A 27,889-nucleotide genomic window follows, 5' to 3' on the forward strand; every position below is an offset into this window, starting at 1 on the left:
TAAAATACAGTTAAACATCTTTCTGATATTCCTTGCTTTCAGCCAGGATCCATCTGACATCAGCATTGATTTTCCTTATTCCACATCTTCTGAATTTGGCTTGAATTTCTGGTGGTTCCCTGTCGATGTAGTGCTGCAACCACTTTTGAATTATCTTCAGCAAAATTTTACTTGGTGTGATATTAATGATATTGTTCGATAATTTCCACATTCAACTGGATCACCTGTCTTTGGTCTAGGCATAAATATGGATCTCTTTCATCAGTTGGCCAGGTAGCTGTCTTTCAAATTTCTTGTCATAAACAAGTGATCACTTCCAGTACTCATACATTTGTTGAAACATCTCAGTTGGTATTCCAGCAATTCCTGGGGCTTTATTTTTTGCCAGTGCCTTCAGTGTAGCTTGGACCAGTATCACCAGTTCTTGATCATATGCTACCTCCTATAAAGGTCAATACAATACTTTACTTTGTCTTCTTGAGCCACCTTTTGAAATCTTCTGTTCAGCTCTTTTACTTCATCATTTCTTCCATTTGTTTTAGCTACTCAGCATTCAAGAGCAAGTTTTAGAGTCTCTTCTGACATCCATTTTGCTCTTTGCTTTCTTTTCTGTCTTTTTAATGATCTCTTGCTTTCTTCATGTATAATGCCCTTGATGTCATTCCACAACTCGTCTGGTCTTCATTCATTAGTGCTCAATGCATCAAATCTATTTTTGAGATGCCCTTTAAACTCAGGTGGGATATACTCAAGGTCATACTTTGCTCTCGTGGACTTGTTCTAATTTTCTTCAGCTTCAACTTGAACTTGCATATGAGCAACTGATGGCCTGTTCTGCAGTTGGCCCCTGGCCTTGTTCTGACTGATAATATTGAGCTTTTCCATCATCTCTTTCCACAAATGTAGTGGATTTGATTCCTGTGTATTCCATCTGGTGAGGTCCATATGTGTAGTCACCATTTATGTTGGTGAAAAAAGGTAATTGCAATGAAGAAGTGATTGGTCTTGCAAAAATCTATCATGTGATCTCTGGCATCATTTCTATTGTCAAGGCCATATTTTCCAACTATCAATTCTTCTTCTTTGTTTCCAGCTTTAGCATTTCACTCACCAGTGATTATCAATACATCCTGATTGCATGTTCAATCAATTTTAGGCTGCAGAAGCTGGTAAAAATCTTCAGTTTCTTCATCTCTGGCCTTAGTGGTTGGTGCATAAATTTGAATAATAGTCATATTAACTGGTCTTCCTTGTAGGCATATGGATATTATCCTATCACTCACAGCATTGTACTTCAAGATAGATCTTGAAATGTTCTTTTTGATGATGAATGCAACACCATCCCTCTTCAAGTTGCCATTCCTGACATAGTAGACCATATGATTGTCCCATTCAAAATGGCCAATACCTGTCTATTTCAGATCACTAATGCCTAAGATGTTAAAGTTTATGCATTCCATTTCATTTTTGGTGATTTCTTATTTTCCTAGATTCATACTTTGTACATGCCACATTCCAATTATTAATGGATGTTTGCAGTTGTTTCTTCTCATTTTGAGTCATGTCACATCAGCAAATGAAGATCCCAAAGGCTTGACTCCATCCATGTCGTTAAGGTCGACTCTACTTTGAAGAAGCAGTTCTTCCCCAGTTGTCTTTTGAGTGCCTTCCAACCTGGGGACTCATCTTCTGGCACTATATCAGACAATGTTCTACTTCTATTCATAAGATTTTCACTAGCTAATTCTTTTCAGAAGTAGACAGCCAGGTCCTTCTTCCTAGTCTGTCTTAGTCTGGAAGCTCAGCTGAAACCTGTTCATCATGAGTGACACTGCTTGTACCTGAATACCAGTGACATCACAACAGTGCACAAGCCCCCACAGTACAACAAACTGACAGACACGTGGGGGCATGAGTCCATAGCTAAGGCTATTGTAGAATAAGGAGTCACTTGGTGGTGCAAACAGTTAATGCACTTGGCTGCTAACACAAAAGTTTGAGGTCCGAGTCTACCAGAGACACCTCAGAAGAAAGGCCTGGTGATCTACTTTTGAAAGATCAGCTGTTGAAAACTGTAAGTGTCACCAAGAGTCAAAATCAACTCAATGGCTTATGGTGGGGGAAGATATGAATTCCTAGGTACTTCCAGGCAAAGAGAGTGCAGTAGTCTGAAGGCCATGCTCCAAAGAAGAGTAGTATATATGGCTCCTTGAAAGAAAAGCAGGGTGAGCCTAGGAGAAAAACTCACAAAAAGGGTAAAAGGAATTCAAGAGCACTTGAGTGGAGTACAGCAGTGTCTTCTACAAATACAATGCTCACTTCAATTAGAATGACATAGACAACTTAGGTAGAAATCAGAATTTAAAAAAATGTTAACATAAACTTTCAATTGTCTTTAAGTAGGTTTCTAATAGTATGACTCCTGCTAACCTTGTTACACTTCTGATGAGATCATGTTACCCAAGCACGGGGCCAACTTCTGTGGAAAACAGAGGTCAAATGAGTATGAGCATCTGATCAGATATAGCCAGATATGGCCCCACTGAATGTGCAGTTTGTATCTGAAAAACAAATGTGTCTTTGAAAAATCCACGGGTTTAGGTAGATGTGTCTTCCCTTCCTCACTGTTAATAGTGTAAATATCAAGAATGTTTGGCTCTTTCCAAATTTACATATTACAAGTAGTTGCTCTTATCCGCATACTCCCATGTCTCTTTATTTCAGGATTGTTGTTGGTGTTTGTTTTGCCCTCTCTTCTAAGGAGTAGAGAAGCATGATTTTAGAGTCTCTGCATTAGATGTAATTTGGAGTTGGGCAACAACATCAAGTCCACTGACAGATTTAGAGATTAATTTCCAGACTTCTTGGGGTGTTGGAGAAGCTCTTTAAGATTTTGAAAATGGCAAAACTATTGACTCCCTACCAGTAAAGGTTACCACCTCCAAGATAATGCAGTGGGAAAGTTTAAGTGTGGTAAATATCAATGTTGTTTTGCTTTATGGAAAAATCTGTACATAGCCAAACAAAAAACAAAGCAGTTTACAGAATAAGAAATAGTTTGTCCTCCATAAGACCAGTTTACAAGGGTATATTTCTTTCCTTTTATCTGTAAGGATAGCATGAGGGTTGCTACATTGGTATCATTTACATGGAAGAAATAATAGTTTTGAGCAGCTGTGTCTTAGGTTGAGTTCCCCAAAAGCAAAGCATAAGCCAAAAATTTAATGCCAGTGATATACAAAAGAAGAGATTTGAATATGACTAATAAGCTATTTGGATTGTACTGGGAGCTGGTAGGAAAAAAAATTTTTTTTCCCAAATAGTTTAGCTTTAGATGCATCTCCAAATATGTGTTTTGCTACACTTTCAAGTGCATTTTCAGGGAAATTTAATCCATATGTTTCAGCAAGGCTACAAGTAAATCATCCATATGTTGTTTTATTAGAGCTACATGATGTCTAAGATGCCTTTTGAGCTTTTTTTATAGTCCTTATATTCTTTTCTGAAAAGCAGCAGGTAACTTGCCAAGAGTAAACAAATCAAATAGGAAGAGGTTTGAGTTCAGTTTGAAATGCTTAGCCTATTATTTTTGATTGGGTTCTGAACTTGGCAGTGCACATTCTAGTGTTCCTGCCTGCAGGGCGAAGTGAAAACAATTTGAACACTGTATTTCCCAGTTGGCTCATCGACATTTGAGAATAATGTACTACAGACAGAATCAGCATGTTTGGCAGGTGAGTGATACTTAACATGACCTCAGAAAGTTCCTTCCCCCCAGTTTGCAAAAGTTCATAACATAAAACAATGTTATACACATTACAAAACACAAGTATGGATCAAGGGATCCATGCCAGGAATTTATATATTCTTCTTGTGCATCTGTAGGTGGAATGGCTGAAAAATGAAGACATAATTGATCCAGTTGAAGATCGGAATTTTTATATTACTATTGATCACAACCTCATCATAAAGCAGGCGCGCCTCTCCGATACGGCCAATTATACCTGTGTTGCCAAAAACATTGTTGCCAAGAGGAAAAGCACAACTGCTACTGTCATAGTCTATGGTGAGTGAGCTTTTCTTATTACACTTAAGTGCAGAGCGGATTTAATGACTCTCAGTCTAGTTCATGTCAAACTACAGGTTCTTATGGATATCATTATTTTAATTTTAAAATGTCAAGCTAGAGGTCCCTTCCCACTCCCATTACTGCTTTCTTCTAGCCTCTCACATGGACAGTGTGGTTTAACCACTTCTCTGATACTCATGAGAAAGGCTAGCCTTGGAAATTCCTAGCCTCCTGTCAGTTAGCTAATAGGAAAGTGATGGAAGTCTACTTAAGTGCTTGCTGCCAAAACCAACAGACGTTCCCTGCTTCCTTAAGCCCTCTCCTCCCCATAACCTGCACCACCAAATCTAGACTGAGTTCCAGAGACGAAGATGCTATTTCTCTGGGCCTTGGCTGAGCCCAATGATGGCAAAAGCTCAGAGAACCTGGAGCTGATGTACTCCCTAAACACATTTCTTAGAATATTAACTTCCTAGAAACTGCTTTTCTCCCTTCATTAGAGGTATGCGCAGTGAAGATAAAAGCTACCATCCCCAAACAGCCCTAATCTTAACCAGGTGGCAATGTCCAACAGAAGGACTTCTTCAGAAGGCTTCCTCCCATTCATTAGCCCATTATAATGTCACGTAGCTAAACCTATCATTTCTCCAGGAGAATAAACAATTTTGCACTCAATATTTTTTTTATTATTGCTGAGGTATATGATGCTTTTCTTTCTCTGTGCTGTTTAGCACTCAGGTTTTTTTTGTTGTTGTTTTCTTTTCTTTTTTTAGGCATTTCATGAGTAGTTTTATCACCCTAGCTAAGCTTTAGGAGTACCCGGGTGGTGCAAATGGTTAAGTGCTTGACTACTAACTGAAAGGTTGGTAGTTTGAACCCACCCAGAGGCACCTCAAAAGGAAGTCCTGGCAATCTGCTTCCGAAAAGTCACAGCCTTGAAAACCGAAGGAGCATAGTACTACTCTGCAACACATGGGGTCACCATGAGTCAGAATTGACCTGATGGTAACTGGAGAAAAAAGAGCTAAGCTTTATAGTCCTTTGCAGGCTGAGATACTGGCCTGTTCATTTGTGTATTTTTCACAGTGTTAGACACATAAAAAGCCAAATCTGTTGCCATCAAGTCAATTCATAGTGACCCTGTGTACAGCAGAAGGAATAACTGCCTGGCCCTGCACCATCTTCACGGTCTTTACTATGTTTGAGCCCATTGTTACAGCCACTGTGTCAATCCACCCTGTCGGTGGTCTTCCTCTTTATCACTGATCCTCTACTTTACCAAGCATGATGTCCTTCTCCAGGGACTGATCCCTCCGGATAACATATCCAAAGTGTGTGAGATGAAGTCTTGCCATCCTCACTTCTAAAGAGCATTCTGGGTGTACCTCTTCTGAGACAGATCTGTTCGTTCTTTCAGAAGTCCACAGTAAATTCAGTATTCTTCACCAACGTTGTAATTCAAAGGCATCAGTACTCCTTCAGTCTCCCTTATTCATTGTCCAGCTTTCACATGCTTATGAAGTGATTGAAAATATCATGGCTTGAGTCAGGCATACCTTAGTCCTCAAGGTGATATCTTTGCTTTTTAACAGTATAAAGAGATCTTTTGCAGCAAATTTGGCCAATGCAAGGAGCCCTGGAGGCACAGTGGTTAAAGCATTCTTCTGCTAAACAAAAGGTCAGCAGTTTAAACCCACCAAACGGTCTTTGGGAGAAAGATATGGCAATCTGCTTCTGTAAAGATTTACAGCCTTGAAAACCCTATAGGGCAGTTCTATTGTGTCCTACAGAGTTCCTATGAGCTGGAATCGACTTGATGGCAGCAGGTTTGGTTGCCCAGCACCATATATCACTTGATTTCTTGATTACTACTTCCATGGGCATTAACTGTGGATCCAAGTAAAATGAAATCTTCGACAACTTCAATATTTTCTCCATTTATCATATTGTTGCTTATTGGTCCAGTTGTGAGAATTTTTCTTTTCTTTATATTCAAGTGTAATCTATACTGAAGGTTGTAGTCTTTGATCTTTATCACCAAGTGCTTCAAGTCCTCTTCACTTTCAGCAAGCAAGGCTGTGTTATCTGCATTTCCCAGATTGTTAATGAGTCTTCCTCTAATCCTTATGCTGAGCTCTTACTCATAGAGTCCAGGTTGTTGGATTATTTGCTCAACATACAGATTGAATAAGTATGGTGAAATGATACAACACTAACACACACATTACCTAATTTTAAACCATGCCGTATTCCCTTGTTCTGTTTGAGTAAAGTGCCTTTTAGTCTATGTACAGGTTCCTCATGAACACAGTTAAGTGTTCTGGAATTCCCATCCTTAGCAATGTTATACATAATTTGTTATAATTCACACAGTTGAATGCCATTGCATAGTCAATGAAACACAGGTAATCATCTTTCTGGTATTCTCTGCTTTCAGCCAAGATCCATCTGACATTAACACTGATATCACTTGTTCCATTTCCTCTTCTTAATCTGGACTGAATTTCTGACAGTTCCCTGTCAGTGTCCTGCTACAATTGCTTTTAATTATCTTTAGCAAATTTTGTTTGCATGTGATATTGATGATATCAATAATTTCCACATTCTGTCAGGTCACCTTTCTTTGGAATGGGCACAAATAAGGATTTCTTCCAGTCCATTGGTAGCTGTCTTCCAAATTTCTTGGCATAGACGAGTGAGTGCTTCCAACATTGTATCCATTTGTGGGAGCATCTCAACTGATATTCCATTAATTCCTGGAGCCTTGATTTTGCCAGTGCCTTCAGGGCAGCTTGGAATACTTCCTTCAGTACCACTGGTTGATCATATGCCACCTCCTGAAATGGCTGAACGTAGGCCAGTTCTTTTTGGGCCAGTAATTCTCTATATTCTTTCCATCTTCTTTTGATGCTTCTTACATCCTTCAATTTTTTGCTCATGTTGTTGTTAGGTGCTGTCGAGTCAGTTCCGATTCACAGTGATCCTATAAACAACAGAACAAAACAAAGCCCAGTCCTGTGCCATCCCCGAGGTTGCTGTTATGCTTGAACCTATTGTTGCACCCACTGTGTCAATCCATCTTGTTGAGGGTCTTCCTTTTTAGGTTTTGCTGACCCCCTACTTTACCAAGCATGGTGTCCTTCTCCAGGAACTGGTCCCTCCTGATAACAATTGCAACTTGAGGCTAGAATTTTTATTTCAGTTCTTTCAGATTGAGAAATGCCGAGCATATTTTTCCCTGTTGGTTTTCTAAGTCTTTGCATTTTTCATTATAGTACTTTACTTTGTCTTCTGAAGCCACCCTTTGAAATATTAGGTTCAGCTCTGTTACTTCATCATTTCTTCCTTTCACTTTAGCTACTCTATATTCACGATCAAGTTTCAGAGTCTTTTCTGACATCCATTTTGATCTTTTCTTTCTTTTCTGTCTTTTAATTACCTTTCACTTTCTTCATGTATGATGTCCTTGATGTCTCCCCACAACTCAACTCATCTTCAGTCTTTAGCATTCAATCCATCAAGTCTATTCTTGAAGTGGTCTCCAAATTCAGGTGGGGTATAGTCAGGGTTGTACCTTGGCTCTTGTGGACTTGTTTTAATTTTCTTCAGCTTAACTTGAACGTGCATATGAGCAACTGATGGTCTGTTCTGCAGTCAGCCCCTGGCCTTGTTCTTACTGGTGACTAGTGATATTCAGCTTCTCTGTCATCTCTTTCCACAGATGTAATTGGTTTGATTCTTGTGCATTCCATCTGACAAGGTCCAAGTGTATAGTTGCCGTTTATGTTGTTTAAAAAAGGTATTTTCAATGAATAAATTGTTCTTATAAAATTCTATCATGCAGTCTCCTGCGCAGTTTCTATCACCAAAGCCATATTTTCCAACTACTGGTCCTTCTTCTTTGTTTCCTACTTTTGCATTCCAGTTACCAGTAATTATCAACGCACCTTGATTACATGTTTGATCAATATCAGACTAAGGAACTTGGTAAAAATCTTCAATTTCTTCATCTTTGGCATTAGTAGTTGGTGCATAAGTTTGAATAATAGTCATATTAACTGGTCTTCCTTCTTATACTTATGGATATTGTCCTATTATTTACAGTGCTGTATTTCAGGACAGATCTTGAAATGTTCTTTTCGACAATGAATGCAATGCCATTCCTCTTTAATTTGTCATTCCCAGCATAGCAGACCATATGACAATCTGACTCAAAATGGCCAATACCAGTCCATTTCAGCTCACTAATGCTTAAGATAACTACCTTCAAGTGTTCCATTTCAGTTTTACAACTTCTAGTTTTCCTTGATTCATACCTCATACATTTTCCGTTCCAATTATTAATGGATGTTTGCAGCTGTTTCTTTCATTTTGAGTCACGCCACAACAGCAAATGAAGGTTGCAAAAGCTTGATCCCATCCACATCATTAAGGTAGACTCTACTTTGAGGTGGCAGCTCTTCCCCAATCATATTTTGAGTACCTTCCAACCTGAGGGGCTCCTCTTCTAGCGCTATGTCAGACAATGTTCCACTACAATCCATAAGGTTTTCACTGGCCAATTTTTTCAAAAGTAGAACTCCAGGCCCTTCTTTCTGGTCTGTCTTAGTCTGGAAGCTCTGGTGAAACCTGTCCAGTGTGGGTGACCCTGCTGGTATTTGAAATACAAGTGACATAGCTTCCAGCATCACAGAAACAAGCAAGCCACCATAGTATGGCAAACTGACAGACGAGTGGTGGATAGCCACCTTACAGAACAGAATAGAAATGCACATACAGTTTTTGAGGCTATAATCTTTATGGAAGCATATTGCCACATCTTTCTCCCATGGAGCAGCTGGCAGGTCCAAATCACTGACCTTTCCATTAGCAGCCGAGTGCTTAACAACTTTGCCACCAGCTGTGTGTTAGACACGTAGTAGGTCCTTGTTAAACACATAATAGGTGCTTATGTTCTTGGCGATTTGTTTTCTCAGAGGAAACTGACCAATTCTGGGAAGTATTTTGTGGTTATGCTACTTTCTGAATGATACACCATGTCTCACCACCATTAAGAACACAGTGAAGCTTTACTTTGCTGCCTCAGTGGTAAAGATACTCCAGGGACCCTGGTGTCTGATTGACTGTGACAAGGGGACAGCCATCGGCAATTATCTGGCTCTTGGTACTTACATATTGCTGATACCACCGTTTGGATGGATGTGTCCCCACGATGTAGGGAGTTAGAACAGAAACGGCTATGATGTTACAAAGGCTGATTGTAGTGACATTTTAAAACTGTCATTTTAATTACAGGACGGATGCATCATTTTTTTTTTTAATCCCCTGATTACTCTGTAGTTTCATTTCCTAGTCAAGATAATGGTTATGTTGAATTGTAAGCAGTGGCCTTTCTTAAGTCACAATAAAATGTTTCTTACTTTTTGTCTTTTTCTAAATTGCCTGAACAAGTTGATTAACAGCATTTGAAATGGAAAAGAGAAATGAGGCACAATCACAGCATGTAGCAATCATAAAAAACTAATGTAGGCACAGCTATATATAGATGTTTTATATAGATGTTTCATATACATGCAAATCTCTTTTCCTGTGTATAGCATGCATTCAGTACCCATAAATGCGACCAGTACGTTGCCTTTAAGAAAAATCAAAAACAAGGAACTTAAAGCATTTTGAGTTAAGAAAATGGTGTTGGACTGGGGGTCAGTAGTCCTGTGTTCCAGGACTGTCCTGCTACTAACTGGCCTTCAATTAGTCAGTTACTAGCCTTATCTGAGCTCTTGCCTCCTTCTCTGTAAAATGAGGGGAGACAACGAGGATCTTGAAAGACCCTTCTGTCCCTGAAAGTTAACGATTGCTCATTTCTCATTAAATTTCTAGCAAAACAATACGTATATATAATAACCCTAAATATCAGCTTGCTAGTAGGCTTGTAAGCAACTTACGCTGACAATTAGGTGACATATGGAGTTCAGTAAAGTTGAGCAGGTTAAATTGCTTTTTTGGAACTCTAACTGAAACCCTGCCTATCAACTATCAGCTTGTCCTTGTCATGGCCTTTTAAAAGAAGTTGTCCATAGCTCATAGGTCAGTCTCACCGAACATCCACAGAAAACATATGCATCTAACCGGTATTTCATATTGCAAGACTGTTTTATGTATTTACTTTTGTTAATATCATTTTTAGATTGCAGATATATAGTCATTATAAAAAATTGGGGGAAACACAGAAAAGTTCAAAGAACAAAATACGTGTAATTCTGTCATCTGTCATCCAGAAATAGGTTTTGTTTTTAAAATATTTTGATGTGTATATTACTGGTATTTTCTGTGCATAGATATGATTTTAAAATAAGATATATATATAATTTTTTTTTTACTTATAACATTGTCAAAATATCCCTGTATTATTAAATAGCCTTATTCAACATTATTTTTAATGGCTGCCTGGGAGTCACATGAACATACCATGGTTTCTTTTACCATTTTCCTTGCTCAGCATTATAATTCGTCCGAATACTTATACATTAAAAAAGAAATAATCCTGCAGTGAAAAATACCATTGTCTGTATATATCACGGAGTCCCTGGCGCAAATAGTTAATGTGCTCGGCTGCTAACCAACAGGTTGGAGGTTCAAGTCCACCCAGAGACACCTCAGAGAAAGGCCTTGTGATCTACTTCTAAAAAATCAGCCACTGCAAACTCTATGGAACACAGTTTTACCCGGACACACATGGGGTAGCCATGAGTTGGAATTTACTCAGTGGCAACTGGTGTATATTACCCATTCGTAATTATCCCCTATCGGATATGTTTCCAGGAAAGGAAATGTTGGGAAAATGATGTATATATGTAAGCTTTGTGTTACCAAAATGGCTAATACCCTTCTTTACAAAAGGGTGCAGATACATATTCTAGTTGTGCCATATTTTAACTACCAGCCAATAATTTTTGTTAGAAATTGCTTAATTACAGTAATTTCATGTTCTCACTTTACCAAAGTACTAAAATATTTTAGAGTGTCCCCTAGAGAGAGACCTCCAGAGGTAAAGAGTGTATGTACGTTGTGAGGGGTATGGATTTTAAAATCACATGCACACTGACAGCCTCGTGGAACCCTATAATTGGCCCTGACACTCAAAATAGATGTCCATTTCAATTTTGTCAACTAATTGCCAGCTCACACAAATAGCCACTCGATTAGTAAAAAAAAAAAAATAAAAATCCATCAACATAAGATTTTATTTTTTTCTCCAGGTTCACTGTTTAGATAATCCAAGACTAAAAATTCTTAAAAGGTCATAAAGGTTACAAATAATGAAAGAAAAAGAACTAATCTGTTATTTACAAGTGCTAAATAATTTTATTTAGTTTTTATGCATCAGATACACTTGCAGCCTTGGCATAAGGCTAGAAACATTTATTATTTGAAATAAGCCATCAAACCTAGTTTTTGGAGCTTATCTGGTTAAAAGAATATATCTCTTTAAAAAGAACACTGGCCAAGGAAAAGAGAACACACTGTTATTTATTTTTTGGAGTAGGTGAGTAAACCTTGATAAACAATTGTATTTCTCTATCGCTGTGAGTCTGAGTCAACTCAACGACAACGGGTTTTGCTTATATTGGAGACTTGGTGGCGCACTGGTTAAGAGCTCAGGCTGCTAACCAAAAGGTTGGCGGTTCAAATCCACCAGCAGCTCCTTGGAAACACTATGGGGCAGTTTTACTCTGCTCTATAGGGTTGTTGGAACCCTAGTGGCACAATTGTTAAGGGTTTGGCTTTTAACCAAAAGGTGAGCAGTTCGAATCCACCAGCTGCTCCTTGGAAACCTTATGGGGCAGTTCTACTCTGTCCTATAAATAGGGTCGCTATGAGTTGGAATTCGCTCGACGGCAATGGGTTTGGTTTTTTGGTGTGCTTAAACTATTCAGCTATATAGTAAAAGGTTGAGTGAAACTAGCTTTGAAAATGTAAATTTTTAATGGTCACATGGGAGACAGCTTTTTGTTGTACTTTAGATGAAGGTTTACAGAACAAACTAATTTCTCATCAAACAGTACACACGTTGTTCTATGACATTGGTTAACAACCCCACCACATGTCAACACTCTCCCTTCTTATCCCTGGGTTCCCTATTACCAGCTTTCCGTCCTGCCTTCCAGTCCCTGCCCCAGGGCTGGTGCACCCCTTTAGTCTTGCTTTGTTCCATGGGCCGGTTCAATCTTTGGCTGAAGAGTGAACCTCAGGAGTGACTTCATTACTGAGCTGATAGGGTGTCTGGGGTCCATACTCTCAGGGATTCTCCAGTCTCTGTCAGGCCAGCCAGTCTGGCCTTTCTTTTGGAGCTAGAATTTTGTTCTACATTTTTCTCTAACTCTGTCCAGGACCCTCTGTCGTGATCCCTGTCAGAGCAGTCAGTGGTGGTAGCCAGGCACCGTCTAGTTTTACTGGACTCAGTCTGGTACAGACCATGGTGGATGTGGTCCATTAGTCCTTTGGACTAATCTTTCCCTTGTATCTTTAGTTTTCATCATTCTTCCTTGCTCCAGAAGGGGTGAGACCAGTGTAGTATCCTAGATGGTCACTCACAGGCTTTTAAGATCCCAGACGCCATTCACTAAAGTAGAATGTAGAACATATTCTTGACGAATTATGTTATGCCAGTTGAACTAGATGTTCCCTAAGATCATGGTCCCCACAGCCCTCAGCCCAGCAATTTGGTCCCTCAGGGAGTTTGGATGTGTCTGTGGAGCTGTCATGACCTTGCCTTGTACAGGTTGTGCTGGCTTCCGGGAGATGACTTTTTATATATATGTGTGTTGTGTGTGGCTTTTGTGTCTAAGCACATGTTTAATCCACTTTTTATTGTTTGCCTTCTTTCAGTAAATGGTGGCTGGTCCACCTGGACAGAGTGGTCAGTGTGTAATAGCCGCTGTGGACGAGGCTATCAGAAACGTACGAGGACCTGTACAAACCCAGCACCACTCAACGGCGGTGCCTTCTGTGAAGGGCAGAGCGTACAGAAAATAGCCTGCACTACATTATGCCCAGGTAAATACAGCAGCCTCCTCACTCCACATGTCTCCCACCATTCCAGAAATGCTTTTTAGAGAATGGATACAAAGGCCTTATTCTTGACCTGAATGTATGATAAACATCATTTAAATTCATCTTACTATCCAATGCTCTCATTGCTGGGAAGTCAAGTATGTTCCCCCCAAAAGACTACTTAACTTTGTTACCCAAACATGCAAAACAGTATAAAGCAAGGGATCAAACACTTGTGAACATAATCCCTCCATACTATTCCACAAAACAGCTGGAGCGAAAATTGCAGGTTCTATAATTCAAGGTATGTGAGCAGCATTGGAAGCTACACATTCTAGGAAAAAAAAACAATCCTTGATCTCCTGAAAACCATGGAAATTAATTGGAACTGAAAATGTTTTAGACTAAAATATTTGATATCTGCTGTCAGTTCCTGGGTAAAGGTAAATAAGACATTTGGAATGACTGAGAAGGAAGGGAAAGCTTTTTGACACATGGGCTAATGGATTTTGCAAATACAGTGCAGTCAGCTCTGTATTATCTGTACACGTTGCTTATCTACTTTGTGGGTTATTTGTAGGGAGGCGTATACCAAGATTGCATTCCTCTACCTTTCGGCATTTTTCTCTGCTATCTTGTATTGCACTTGCTCTTACCCATAAATAAATTGAACTTACTCTTAATATTTTCCAAAACAAAAAACCATTAAAATTCCTAATTATACAATATAGTCCGAAAACTAAGCTAAAATTATTTTGAAATGAACCATAAATTTAATACACTCCATTGAGGTAGGTATTATATTTTCAATTTTATTATTTGGATACGTAGCCTCCTTATTTCTCTTTATTTTGTCTAACTTTTGGACTGCTCATCCTTTAATAGAACCTTTCTCAGAGATGGGTTGGAGAAACAAACTGGAGAGAAAAATATAATCTACATTTTACATTCCCAAATGTTGATTTTCGAGTATCAAAATAGTCTCACTCCCACACTGAACTGTTTGAGAGCTTTTATTTATGGAACAAATTTTGATACTTAGCTAGGCTTAGAATTTCAGTGCTTTATCTTGTACTCTCCTATATTTTATATAGGTGTTGATTTCCACAATTAAAAATGCACTGAGCATTTTGAGTTGAAATAGAAGTGTGTGTGTGTGTGTGTGTGTGTGTGTACTTTGGATTGGTCTAAGTCAAAACGAATGTTTTTGCTGCAAATAGTTGGCAGTTGCTTGTATAGCCAACTCTATATGACTGAAGTATTAATGCTTCCATCACTTTTTCATGTGGCCATGTTTATATCTTTATACATAATTTGCATAATATATTTACACAATAATTTGAACATGAAATCATATAGATTTCCCAAACTGTGTAGACTATTAAAATTAATATCATTTCCAGGAACTGCACATATTGGGGTTTAGATGTTCAATAAATGATGTTTGGCATTATTTTACATTGAATTCTTGATAATCATTAATTATTTCAGGGATTTTTTTTTCAAACTGTCATTTCACTTTTATATCTTATTTCTGTGGAAAACACAGAAGGATACATTTGTAAGTATGACCTTAGTGAAATTTGCTATATATATGTGTGTTTTTTTAATTGGGATTTAAATTGTGTGCTTTTAAAATAGAAATATCTGAGTTCATTATCACTGAAACTGCAGACAAGCCAATAAGCTAAATTAGAAGTAAATCGATTGAATCAGAAGAAAATAATTGAATCAGAAATATGATTTCAATTATTTATAGCAAAAATCAGGACTCTACCTTAATGTCATCTTTAAAATAAAAACATTCAATTGCTTTTCTGCTAAGAATCATCAAATAATAAATAAAAAAATAATTTAATCTTTTCAAGATGAGATTGCAGAAGGATTCAACAGAGTCAAGCAGCCCGGGTGAAAAAAAGCAATAGAAGGGGTATATAAGGCATAGATGGATGGATGGATGGATGGATGGATGGATGGATGGATGGATGGATGGATGGATGGATGGATATAAATATGTGATGGACGGACAGACGGACGGACGGACGGACAGGCGGGTTGATGGACGGACGGATGGATGGATGATGAATAAATAGACTCCTTCACCCTGCCTCATCCTCTTCTCCCAACTCCCATACAAGTTTACTTTCACTTCTCACTGACACTGTGCAAGAAGGAATCTTGGATCAAAGAGAGTACCCCTAATTTTTTAACACAAAAGCCTAGAACCTTCCCCTTTAATAGAAAAAAAAGAGGTATTGCCATGACCTAATTTTACCAGGGATGGCTACTCTGGTTTCTGTTTGTCCCATGAAGCTACCCTTGGCTTGGTCAGTGAGGAAACAGCCACATACCTTGTCACAGAACCCAAAGGAGGTAGAGGACACTTGACTTCCCAGCAGATGAAATGAATGCTGTGCCCTCAGTGGGACATTTTCTTCAGTTTTTTGTTGTATTTTGTTTATACATGAGAACTTCCCTCTCCTCCCCTGAAGCATCTGTTTCTCCTTCTGACTGATGCTGGATTTTCTGGTGGCAGTGGATGGCAGGTGGACCTCATGGAGCAAGTGGTCTACTTGTGGGACCGAGTGCACACACTGGCGCAGGAGGGAGTGCACAGCACCAGCCCCCAAGAATGGAGGCAAGGACTGCGATGGCCTCGTCTTACAATCCAAGAACTGCACTGATGGGCTTTGCATGCAGAGTAAGTTGATTTGAGCAAATGACAGAAACTAAGGAGACCATTGATTTAACCTTTTATATTTCTCTGAAGGAAATATTAAAAATTAAGAATTCTTTGAACAACAACAAAAAATAAAGTAATATAGAAATATCTTAGCTTTCTTGATGTTGGAAAAGCTCATCTTCCAGGAACCAAAATGAATAACTATATCTTGTTAACAAATGTGAAGCATAGTATTGTTTTTCCATGACCAAGGAGTAACTTAGTCATTTCCATGGAAGGGATTTCATTCTTTCCAGACCAGGGAACCATTGCTCAGTATTTTTAGAGTGCACAAAAAGGCACCCCTAAACTCCTCATGGAATCAAGATATGATCTCCAAAACGTGAGCTATTTATTTTTAATTTACGGCTGCTACCTAACCAATGTCCATGGAATGTAAAATACACATAAAGAGAATAAACATTTCTGTGGGTAGATTTGCCAATTTACAATATATATTTAAAATTATAGTGTGGATATGATTTAGCTCCTTTAAAGGAAACAACATAAATAAAACAATTTTTTTAAGTGGTGTAAGGATTGTTTCAGGAATGTAGTGGGGGCTGTCAGCTGAATATTCTCCATTTCAAGCTTTGGTTTTTATGAGACAGATGGCAGTTTGATTTCCATGCTCACTAACTCTTACCCTTTTACTGAAGAGCCCTTAGATTTACAGAATTTACCATCCCTACTAACGACCATGAATTAAGGTACTAAGAATTGTTTTGAACTCACACCTACCCAGACAACTGAACCAAACCATGTGCTATTTTGGATCTTAGCCAGTAGTATTCAAATGCTGACACTCCTCGTCATCCATTACATGTTACTTGCAGAATACAAACTACCAAATATATTTGTGTAGAAGTATTTGTATGTGCCACTTAAGACAAAATATCGTTTTATTATCACCATGTTTATAGAGTTCTGTTTACCAGAGTCTACATCTACAGGGACCTTTTTGAAAAGAAACCTCACTTCAAATGCAAAAAAAATAACCATGCTGTTAACACAGAATAGAAGTCCAATAGACATCTTATTTTTATGTCCATGGTATGTTGCACTCTTTGAGAACAGGCTGCTGCTGAGTACAAAGCACAGCTTCTGGTTATGATCTGGGATTGCCACTGCGGATCTTGCTAAGTTTGTACCAGAACTACAAGAACGAATACAGCTGTTTTACTAAGCATTTATCCAGGGATGCAAGGTTTGCTCCTCTAGGCATGAGTTGGAGTTCAGGGCTAAAATAATAATATGCCACACAAAAGTCATTCTTTTTAACATTTGTATCATTTATTATTCCCTTTTTACTGTTGAACAAACTGATCCATGATATTGAAAAGTAGCAATAATTGCAGTTTCTTTTTTTCTCTCTCTTTTTTTTCCCCTTCCTTCTGTGTTCCTCTCTCAGTATATTTCAACATTGGATGATTTAATATTTAAAACCCTGGTGGGGTAGTGGTTAAGAGCTATGGCTGCTATGGCAGTTTGAATCCACTAGGTGCTTCTTGGAAACTCTGTGGGGCAGTTTTACTCTGTCCTACGTGCTACGGCTGCTAACCAAGAGGTCGGCAGTTCAAATCCAACAGGCGCTCCTTGGAAACTCTATGGGGCAGTTCTACTCTGTCCTATAGGGTCACTATGAGTCGGAATCGACTCGACGGCAGTGGGTAGTGGTTTATGTGATTGCTATGAGTCAGAATTAACTGAATGGCAATGGATACCTCTATTATCCATATTTTAAAATCCCCCAAATATCCTATTTAACAAAGAATATGGTGCCGTGTGATAGAACACTGGAACTTTTATTTATTAGTTATACAAAATGACATATATCAAATAAAGACATGAAATACTCAAATTAAGACTTCCCTGACATAGCATCACTTTGATATCCACATCATTTCTTGCACTATTAATAGAATTATTTTCTTATGATTGGATATTTGCCAATAATGATGGCCTGACACGTATGTGTAAAAAAGTCAGTGAAATGCGGGTACAGGAGGAGTTTTTTGTCTGTACTTATTTATTTTTACCAGGTCTCTTGTTAGTCTGAAACATTTTGGTGTTCTGGTTAAAATCATTCATTTAAAAACAACTTTGATTTGCTATAGTCACAGTCTGTACTAAGTCGATAAACTCATCTGCTTTCCTTTAGTCCAACAGAGAATTATAGTCTACACTACTATTGATTTCCTCAGTGATAAAAGCCATGGAGATATTACTGTGATGTGTAATTATGGTATTATAGTCAAAGCTATAGTTTCTGTTTACCAGTAAGTTTGGTGTTTCTGGCAGAGTGTTGGCTGCCAAGTTCTTGCAAATAAATAATCTTTCTCTTGTCCCCTATTTTGGAAAACAAAAGGCTTTTTAACAGTGAAACTACCAAGCTTGCAAGAGGGACAAGGTCTGTAAGAAAAGGAAGGGGACTAGAAAAGGCAGCCAGAAAGTTGGAACGGAAAATTAGGAATTGTCATTTAATATTTATTTCCTTTGGGAGAATTAGTGTCTTGGAAGTACTAACAAATAGTCCTTCAGCAATATCATCTGAAAATAAAGCTAGCCTAGTTCTTCTTGAGCCAGGTATACGATACAACCTCTAAGTCTATTCAAACTAGAATGCAACGGTTCCGATATAAAAGTGTACTGCTAGGTTAGAAGAAATTCAGATTGCATGTGAGTAGGATTCAGTTACCATATTTTAAAAGCCAAATTGGTGCTTAAGAGAAATACAATGTGAAATATATAGAAAATATTACTGTTCATATTTATTCATTCATTAGTTCCAAAAACAATATTTAAACACATTATTTCTTCCTAAATCATTCTCTTCCTTAATATAAACACCTTCAACTCAAGATATGTAGATATATTGAATAAAATAATATAAATTACAAACTTAAAAAATTTATGTGTGTGTATACAAGTTTTATATATACACACATTGTGTGTGTGTGTGTGTGTGTGTGTGTGTGTGCATGTGTATTCGAAGGAAGACAGAGAAATTCCTAAGTGCCAGAAATAAGTAGGAACTGAAAGCCAGAGAGGTAAAAGCACATCAGAGTAACAAAGAAGGACACTGGACATGGATGCAGATCCTAGGGACTGGGGTTTGGTGAGTTGCAGCTATAGTCCAGGCACAGAGGCAGAGCCCTGGCTTTGTGAAAGCCTGAGGCTGAGAGTTGAAAGCAAAAACCCGGAATAAAGCTGGTACTCAAAAATGGCTGCCTCCATTATGAAAAATAACTAAAGTATTTTTACCCACAGGAAGAGTCATGGTGAGGAAATGAAAAATGAAAGCTTCATTTAAATAAAACCAATATAGAAACCACAGTCCTACACCGAATTCTGGTATGGAATCTAAGATATGCTGCATAAAGCAAGAAACAAAAGATATGTAATTAACACAATTGGTATGACTTCTAGGGTACCAGTAGAAGCAAACAGCAAACCACTCTCTAGAGTTACGTCCACAACTCAATTGCATTGGTCTATGACAAAAATAGCCCACTTCAGAAAATGAATTACAATTCAAAATTACAAATCACCCAAGGGAGTAGTCCACAGTAAGGAGGAGTCGGCAAACATAATAAATAGATGAATTAGCACTCAAATGGACTCATAGAGCAGTTCTAAATGAACCTGTAAGTAAAAAGACAAGCCATATTTTTTAAAGGAAGCACAAATGAAAGAATGGAATGCTGTAAAAGGTACACCCAGATTTGGAGAAAATCAAATGGAAGTCTAGAAATGCAAAACAGGATCATCAAAATCTAAGACGTAGTAGAAAATTAAGTATCAGATCAGACACAGCTTTAGAAAAAGCTGAAGAGAAAATCAATAAACTGGAATGTAGATATTATGAAATTTCCCAGAAGGTAGGAAGGAAAGGTAAAGGAAGTGATTAGGAAAAAGAAAGGTTAAAACACATGAAGGCTGTAATGGGAAAATCCAACAGTTATTACTTAAGAGAGAAAATTAAAAAAATTTTCAGGCAATCAAGGCAAAAAGGATGTACTTCTCATAAGCACCCACTGAATAAGCTACTAAAAATGTAAAATAAGAATTGACTCTTCCAAAAAAAGAGAGACTAATTGAGGAACAGTTGAAAATAAGATTGAACTAAATTGCAGACAATGTTATCATACAATTTATAGGGTGTGATCTAAGTCAAAATTTTCTAATTTCCATATATTGTTCAGGAAAATAATAGTAATACTCTTTGCATTAAAATTGACTTTCAAGTGTTTCAGTTGAAATGTTAAGGTTGAGCATAAATTCAAAATAAGACTTTTAAGGGAAGAGAACACATTCCCAGAGAAAGCGAAAAGGAACAAAAAAGATAGACGAAAAAATGTGGTAAACAAAAACAATAATAAGATAGTAGAAATAAATCTAAATATACCGAGAATCATAATATTGTAAATGAATTAAGCTCACCTGTTAAAAGAGGGAAAGCCTGGTGGTATAGTGGTTAAGTGCTGTGGCTGCCAACCAAAGGGTCAGCACAGGACAACAACAATAACATATAGTAGAGATTATTTTTGCTCATAGTTCTAATTTAGATTCTTTTTTTTTCTTAGGCTGTATTTTTTGTTGTAGTTGTGTGCTGATGAGTCAATTCTGACTCATTTCAACCCTATAGGATAGAGTGGAACTGTGTCATAGGATTTCCTAGCCTATAATGTTTACTGAAGCATATAGCCTGCTCTTTTCTCTCTCAGAGGCTGCTGGTGGGTTCAAACCACCACCTTTTGGTTAGCAACTGAGTCCTTAACTATTGAGCCAATTACTATTGAATAATTAATCAAATGGTCTTTTAAATTGTTTATCAGGTGATTCGATGTTTGCATAAGAAATCTTAGAAATCCAGGCCTTTCCTTAACGGCAATTAAATTTATAATCAAAAGGCTTTTAGGGCTATGTATAAAATTATTGAATATTTTAAAAATATAATGCTAATTGTTAGCTGATGTGTAATAAAGTGGAAAGGTGTATTGTAAATGAAAATATGAAGTGTGACTGTTATTTTGAGGGAATGATTTCACCATATGAGTCAAGAATTTTAAAATGTTCATGGCTTTTGACTCAGTAATCCTACTTCAAAGAATACATTTTTAAAAATGATTATGAATGCATAAAAATATGTATGCTGAATATGTTCATATTCTTTATTTTTTGATATTATAAAAAATGGAAAACCAGAAAATGCAATATTAGGAGAATAGTTAAGACATGGTCCTTCCAAAAAATGGAATATCATACAGTCACTGAAATATTTGTGATGGTTTGACATGGAAAAGGAGAATATGGGCTTGTGTATGCATTTAGTCATAACTGTAAAAAGATGAAGGAAATGTATGCATTTTCTTGACTAGTAAGATTACAAGTAAATGTTTTTCTTTTTCTAAATGCTTTCTGGAAACCCTGATGATGTAGTGGTTAAGAGCTACAGCTGCTAACCAAAAGGTTGGCAGTTTGAATCCATCAGGCACTCCTTGGAAACCCTATGGGGCAGTTCTACCCTGTTTAATATGGTTGCTATGAGTCAGAATCGACTCGATGGCAATGGTTTTGGTTTTTTTGGTTTATGTGCTTTCCACTGTCCACATCTTTTATACCTAGTAATCCATTATCTTTGTAATTACAAAATGACTTTTTTTAAAAAAGATGTTGAGAATAGACTAAAGCAACGAATAGCCTGATTATGGAACTAGGAGTCTCTGTCTTGCGATATAGCAATGCTACTGACTTGGTCTGTGAATCTGGTCACATTGATTGAAATTAGATTATGAAAAAAAATTGCATAAACTCCTCAGATAATACCTAATCAAATAAAATTCTAGTAGGCAACGGTACTTATAGTCAACTCTTTTGAAGATATGGAGATTTAGAATTGAACTATTTCTAAGTTGCCTGTTATATCCTTACCACTCTGTTCTTGCCAAACTTGCCAAACTTGTCATATAACTGTGTGATATATTGGCTTCCTTATGTAATAGTCTATAATTTCATTTGTGAGACAAGGCATTACTCATTAAGCAATTTTGGAAGCTCCACTAAACTTTTTAGGCCATTGTATACATATTTAGTTCATCCTCAAGTATAATATGTATATGTATTACATTAATATATGTGTAAACCCAGGTACAAACGTATAGTCATTGGCCTGAAAAATAAGTCCTACACTGGAGACGTTGCCTCAGTGCCTTCAAATTGCTTTAAGCACTTCCAGAAATTGGTACACCAGAATGTGTTACTAAAGAGTAATTAGAAGCCATCAGAGTCACTTAATGCCCCAGAAAGAAGTTGGACATTTTTGGGTTTTAAGCAGATTGTTAATTTACAAAAAAAAAAAATTAAAAATTAAGTCCTAAGGCATCCTAAAAGGCATGGATTGTATTAAACGAGAAAGTGTAGATGACTTGGAATGTTTGTCACTGTTCAAAATAACTAAAAGGTACGAGTCTGATATGTTTAATATGAGAAAGGACTGGACATTAATAACAGATTCCACAGATTTCACTTAATAACTGTAATCAGTAGTCTATGTTATTTGGAAAGCAGCGTTGGAAGCTCCATTGTCCTTTCTGCCCACTAAAATGTTTAGGTTTCTGTATGTCATTCCTAGAGTTCTATTAAAGTAGCTTCTGGTTTTGCAATATGTTTTTGAAATTGACTTCACATATAAATGGTTCCAAAGAGATGAGAGAAAAAGAATGAATGAGGGAGAGATAAGAAAATCTCCAAAAATGCTAAGCCAGTAGCATATTTACCTGTCATCTTTAAATACAATTGTATTATTAAGACCTGCTAACTTTTCTATCTTTGTAATAAATTTCTAGCAACATATACTTTGTCGTGGTTAGCAAATAACAGTTTAATTCATGCTTACCTCTTCATTTTGTAATTAGTGATTGAAGTACCACATATATGGCTTGGTCAAGAAATGGAGATATAAAGATAGAGATATATAGGTGAATATACTAGATTAGATTTAGATTACTTCAGCTATTGCTATGGATTTTAGTTTTTAATTCCGTTTGAAGATAAGAATCCCAAATAGGGATATGTAACTGTCCAAATTTGAATTTAGAATTACTCCTTCGTATTGAAAGGGATTTCTGCCACAGTAGACAATTTAAAAATTGCAATTCACAAACACGAACTGCCTGGAATTGTGTCTGCATCAGTGAATTTCCTGACTTTGGGAAATTAAAATGTTATGCATTCTGTGAATTTAGCACTTTCTACTCATTAAAAAATTTACATGTCACAGAGCACTTCCATTAATTCTCACGTACAGAGGAAGTGGCAGGATGCGCTGTGTGTAAATTGTGGTGTGGACACACTGAATACCAGAGCCCTGGAATCCCAGGTGCATTTAATATGGGGAAAGAATTTACTTTACAAATAGTGGTTTCTTGACTTCAGTATGAAGTGTTTATAAGCGCCTGTGGTAGGCATATGAGAAGGTGCTAGTCAGTTTCCAGTGAAATTCTTGTCAACACAGCAGTTTGATAGGAAAGCATAATTGTGAGTATTAGACACTGAGTGAGTGCTTTTATCTCTAGTTTGGAAGGAGTTGATGTCATAGCTGTTTGTATAGTTTTTGATATGTGTAGTGTCCCAGCTTGCATATAAATATTCTGTACATGGAGTGCCTGCCCAACACAGTGCACTACAGTCTCTGGTGTAATAAATGTGGCTTGCTTTTAATTTTTTTCCTTTCTGGTGAAACATTTTCCTGCTTTTGAAAGCAGGGATGTGGTTTAGAAACTTTAGCCCACAGAAACCTGATGAACACGGGTGGAGCTCCCCAAACAGATTAGTGTGGGAAGACAAATTCAAGGTCTTCAGCTTCTAGGATGAGAAAGAAACCCTGAGGGTATCAAGAAAGGTGCGGCCAGGCAGACAACCGCAGCAAAGCGTGGACTCCTTCCATAGGTGGAAGTCCAGAGCTATTAGTTTAACGCTTTTTTTTTTTTCTGCCTAATAATGCAGCAGATGTGGTGATGGAGGCTAGAAATCAGCCTCTTCACTTCAGTACTCTTGGTTATTTCACTTTTTCTGTCACCTGCATTATTTACTACCATGGAAGGACATTATCGTTACCTTTTGATTTAACTGTTTATTTATTCTTTTTAAAGAGCATCGAAGAGCATGGTGTCTGCTACATAAAAACACTTGGGTAGGTGTTGAAAGAGTTTGAATTTACTCGACTCTTAAGATAAATTTCAGGCACTTCTTCTTCACCTATTCTGTGTCAAGAGATAAGACTCTTATACAACCTAAGATGATTATTACCTGCTATTCATCTTCGAAAAGGGCATGGTTGGTCACTGTTACAAACAGGGCTATGGGCTGGTTTAGTGAGGCAAGGCCAGCTGCTGTCTGAAGGCTGGAGCAGCAAATTATCACAACAATTTAGATGACCGACATCAGTGATAGGCAAATGTTCATTTCAACTTTTGTTGTCATGTCATAAAATTTATGTATTCGTTTATTTGGAGTTCCCTAAGTCCCTGTCAATAAATAAACCCTCAGAAGAGCAGTAAATTATAATAAATGACCATGGGTGTCTTTGACAGACCTGACCTTTGACATCATTAGTACAATACTGATGGGCTAGCCCGATAAGAACAGACTGCAAGGAAGACCAAAGAGGGAAAAAGAAATCTGAACATGTTTATTTTGAATGACCCTTGGGGGTTTTAAGAAGAACATTTGCATCAAAAGAAATGTAATTGAGTTGAGCGAAATCACATATCGTGGTTGAGTGTAAAGTCACTGGCAGAAACACCAAGCAACCAGGTCAAGGAGTGGAAAAACCCATGGTGAACCTGTATTTTTCTAATGATAGGATCATAAAAAATGAGGAAAGATCTTATAAAGTGTTCTGTTGTTATTGTTGTTCTGTGCCATGGAGTCAATTCCAATTTATAGCGACCCTATATGACAGAGTAGAACTGCCCTATAGGATTTCTTTGGCTGTAATCTTAACAGGAGCAGATCACCAGGTCTTTTCTTCCTCAGACCAGCTAGTGGTTTCAAATCACCAACTTTTTGGTTAGCAGCTGAGCACTTAACTGTTTTGCCACCAGGGCTCTTTATAAAATGTCCTAGTGAACATCAAATAGATAAAATATAACTAAAGATAAGGAACTACTTGGTGATTTAAAAATACATACTTTTATAGGATACAGTAAATGCTTTTACAACTGAGTTATGTCATATGGAACTTATATACTGACCCAACCATATAAGATATAAATCAGTTCTCTATTTTATTTAACCCTCATAATATCATAAAATCTGTTTACATGTATTAAAGTCATAGAAGCAGCTCCATATTTGAATATAATGAGTAAACCTTGAAGGCAAACAGGAATATCTTATAAAACTCCCCAATCTCCCCTTCGATATCTAATTTAAAGACAGTTTTAATTCCTAGAAAGTGCATAGACTTTCCTTTTAGGCATTAAGTCTCGCTCAATGGTTCTCAAACTTTGGAGGGCTTAAAAATACAATGTAGTTTAGAGGAATTTCAGATGTAATGTTACATATATTTGCTTTCCACCTAGTGCCCTGGCATAAATTGCTTCTGGCTCCTGCCCACTGTGTTAGACATGGCCAGGCTAAAACAAAGTTGACTTGAATTCAATTTTATTAATACCAAGAACATAGAAAAAAAAAAAAAACCTTACAAACGGTGCTTTAGATAATCCCTTAATAGTAAATCTATTTTGCAAGGGGAGGCATAGAAAGCTGAAATAGTCTATCAAAGATGGACCAGGATTAATAATTAAAAATATATATATATTGCCATCAAGTCGATTCTGACCCACAGCAACCCTATAGGACAGAGTAGAACTGCCCCTTAGAGTTTCCAAGGAGCGTCTGGTGGCTTCAAACTGCTGCCCTTTTGGTTAGCAGCCGTAGCACTTAACCACTGAGCCACCAGGGTTTCTGGATCAGCAATAAGAACCCAGATCCGTCTGATTTTGTAAGCCCTTTATCATGTGGGCTCTTAAATGCTAGAAGCAAATGCTTTAAGCTGTTATTTTCTTCCACTGTATAGAGTCCCTCCAATTATTCACATCTATTCTTTTTATCCTTTTGGTATCATTTTTGAGGGAAACAGTGTTCCTCCTTTAAGTATTTATCACATGGTTTTAAGCCAAATACAATGTGATTATCATGCAGCAAGGACTACATTACATCATTCTAGTAAGGTTCTTCAGTTACACTAGAGTAGAAATGCCAGAGTTCAGTGCATCCTTTTGTTTGCCCCACATTTGAAATTGGGAAAAAAAAAAAAAAAAACAAACAGAAAACACACTGTTTGGAAATCATTCCCCGTAAAGGCAAAATCCTCTCTGTTATTTTAGTTTTCTCTTGAATACCAATGATAATGTTTCAAATGGACAACTATTTTGTAATATAAATCATTGGCATTATCTCATTCAATAACTGATACACAAATTAAGCAATGAACACGTGAAACTCTTTTCTATCATTTCCTTGTCTATCCTCATTTAAATCTACTAATTTATGCTCTGATAATATTTACAAAGACTGAAAAAAAAAAATTTTTTTTTTTTTTATGGGGCTGTAGTTTAAGGGCTGGAGTCTAACCCTGCTTTGCTCTTTCACAGACCTGGGATGTTAGATATGCCCTCTCACCATTCTCAGGCTCAGCCTCCTTAGTCTACAGATACTAAGGGGTTAGGTTTGAAAATTGTAATCAGTGATTTCTTTTAACTCTAAAATTCTAGAATTTTACAAGTTGGTGAGTGCATAGGCTTGGTTTGAGGAATTTAAACCTGGCCAGTGATGCTCAGAGGTTATAATATTTCTCAAATAAGCATAGTTTCTTAATACCTTTTCTATTAAAATTTTGTTTATGGGACAAAAACAGTTTGTATTGCCTTTAAAAAAAAAGTAATTGAATTATTAAACCATGATCATTTTTTGCTGTCATCTACTATATATAGTGCATAAAAAGAAAAAAAACCTAAAGACTAGAAAAGTCAAAGCATTTACTATTTACTGGGAAAATGAATGTTTACATACAGTTTCTGCCATTGTCTCTAAGATTTTCCAAGTATAAAGCCATCCGATAGGCTATATTTGGACATTTTACTGCACAGTTACTAAGCATTCACTGTACTTAAGAGCAGCTTGATTTAACTTGCTGCCAGTTTAAAATTAAGGAAAGCTCTCTTTTCTTTTTGTGACAGTTGGACATGGACATCAGCTGAAAGAAGTGGGCAATCCCGACTCTAGTCTAAATGATGACCTTGTACAAATTCTAAAAAGGCACTCCTTTTCCAAGTCACTTTACCACAATCAGCCAGAAAATTGTTATATTAACAATCCAAATCTACAGTAGATACAATTGTGAACAGTGTCACCCAGAGTTGGACAGTGCAAAACTTGCACATCGTCAGCCTTACTTGGGAAGCTGGGGAAAAAATTTTAGTCCAATACTTGGGGTAGTTTTGAACATATCAGTTTTCATCTTTGGGCCTCAGTTTCCCCATCTGAAAGAAGGTTGGAGTACACAAGCTCTAAAGAGGATGGCTTTCAGTGAAAGGAGCTTTTCACTGGCTACTTAAGACAGCCTGCTCTTGCTCAGATTTTCAAACTGTCCATCCTTGTCCATAATACATGAAGTTTCTTTCCACAATAAAACCTCCTCGAATTCCTATTCTCCCCAGTCAGAAAAATTCTCTTTAAAACATAAGTTTTCTTTAAAAATACAAAAAAAAGGGAAAAAAGTTATAGGAGATGAGCATTCCCCATTGAAAAGCAGAAGTGCTGCTCTGGGGTTGCCTGAACCTCCTGTGACCAGTGGAAGCAAGTCCTCAGCTCTTCCCTGAGCCCCATGGCTCTGTTCCTTCTATCAGTCCAAGGGACGTGATTTTTAAAGTTGTTTTCAAGGGCAGTGCATTTTGTTCCAGACAGTTCTTCCTTGGCAAGACGTCCTTCATATTGCAGGGCATTTGGTATCCTTGGCCCTCATTCACTAAATACCC

General features: G+C 37.3%; 1 protein-coding gene across 2 annotated transcripts in view; it reads left to right on the forward strand.

Annotated features, from left to right (window-relative positions):
* Positions 1–27,889, forward strand: part of UNC5C (unc-5 netrin receptor C) — a 428,895-nt gene that overhangs the window by 341,045 nt on the left and 59,961 nt on the right. For both annotated transcript variants that reach the window (XM_010590449.3, XM_023548521.2), the window contains exons 5-7: positions 3,886–4,066; positions 12,959–13,126; positions 15,660–15,824. In XM_010590449.3, coding sequence (XP_010588751.1) covers positions 3,886–4,066; positions 12,959–13,126; positions 15,660–15,824 — 514 coding nt within the window. The remainder of the gene's footprint in view (positions 1–3,885; positions 4,067–12,958; positions 13,127–15,659; positions 15,825–27,889) is intronic.

Source organism: Loxodonta africana, chromosome 5 (genome assembly GCF_030014295.1).
Source record: "Loxodonta africana isolate mLoxAfr1 chromosome 5, mLoxAfr1.hap2, whole genome shotgun sequence".
NCBI lineage: Eukaryota > Metazoa > Chordata > Mammalia > Proboscidea > Elephantidae > Loxodonta > Loxodonta africana.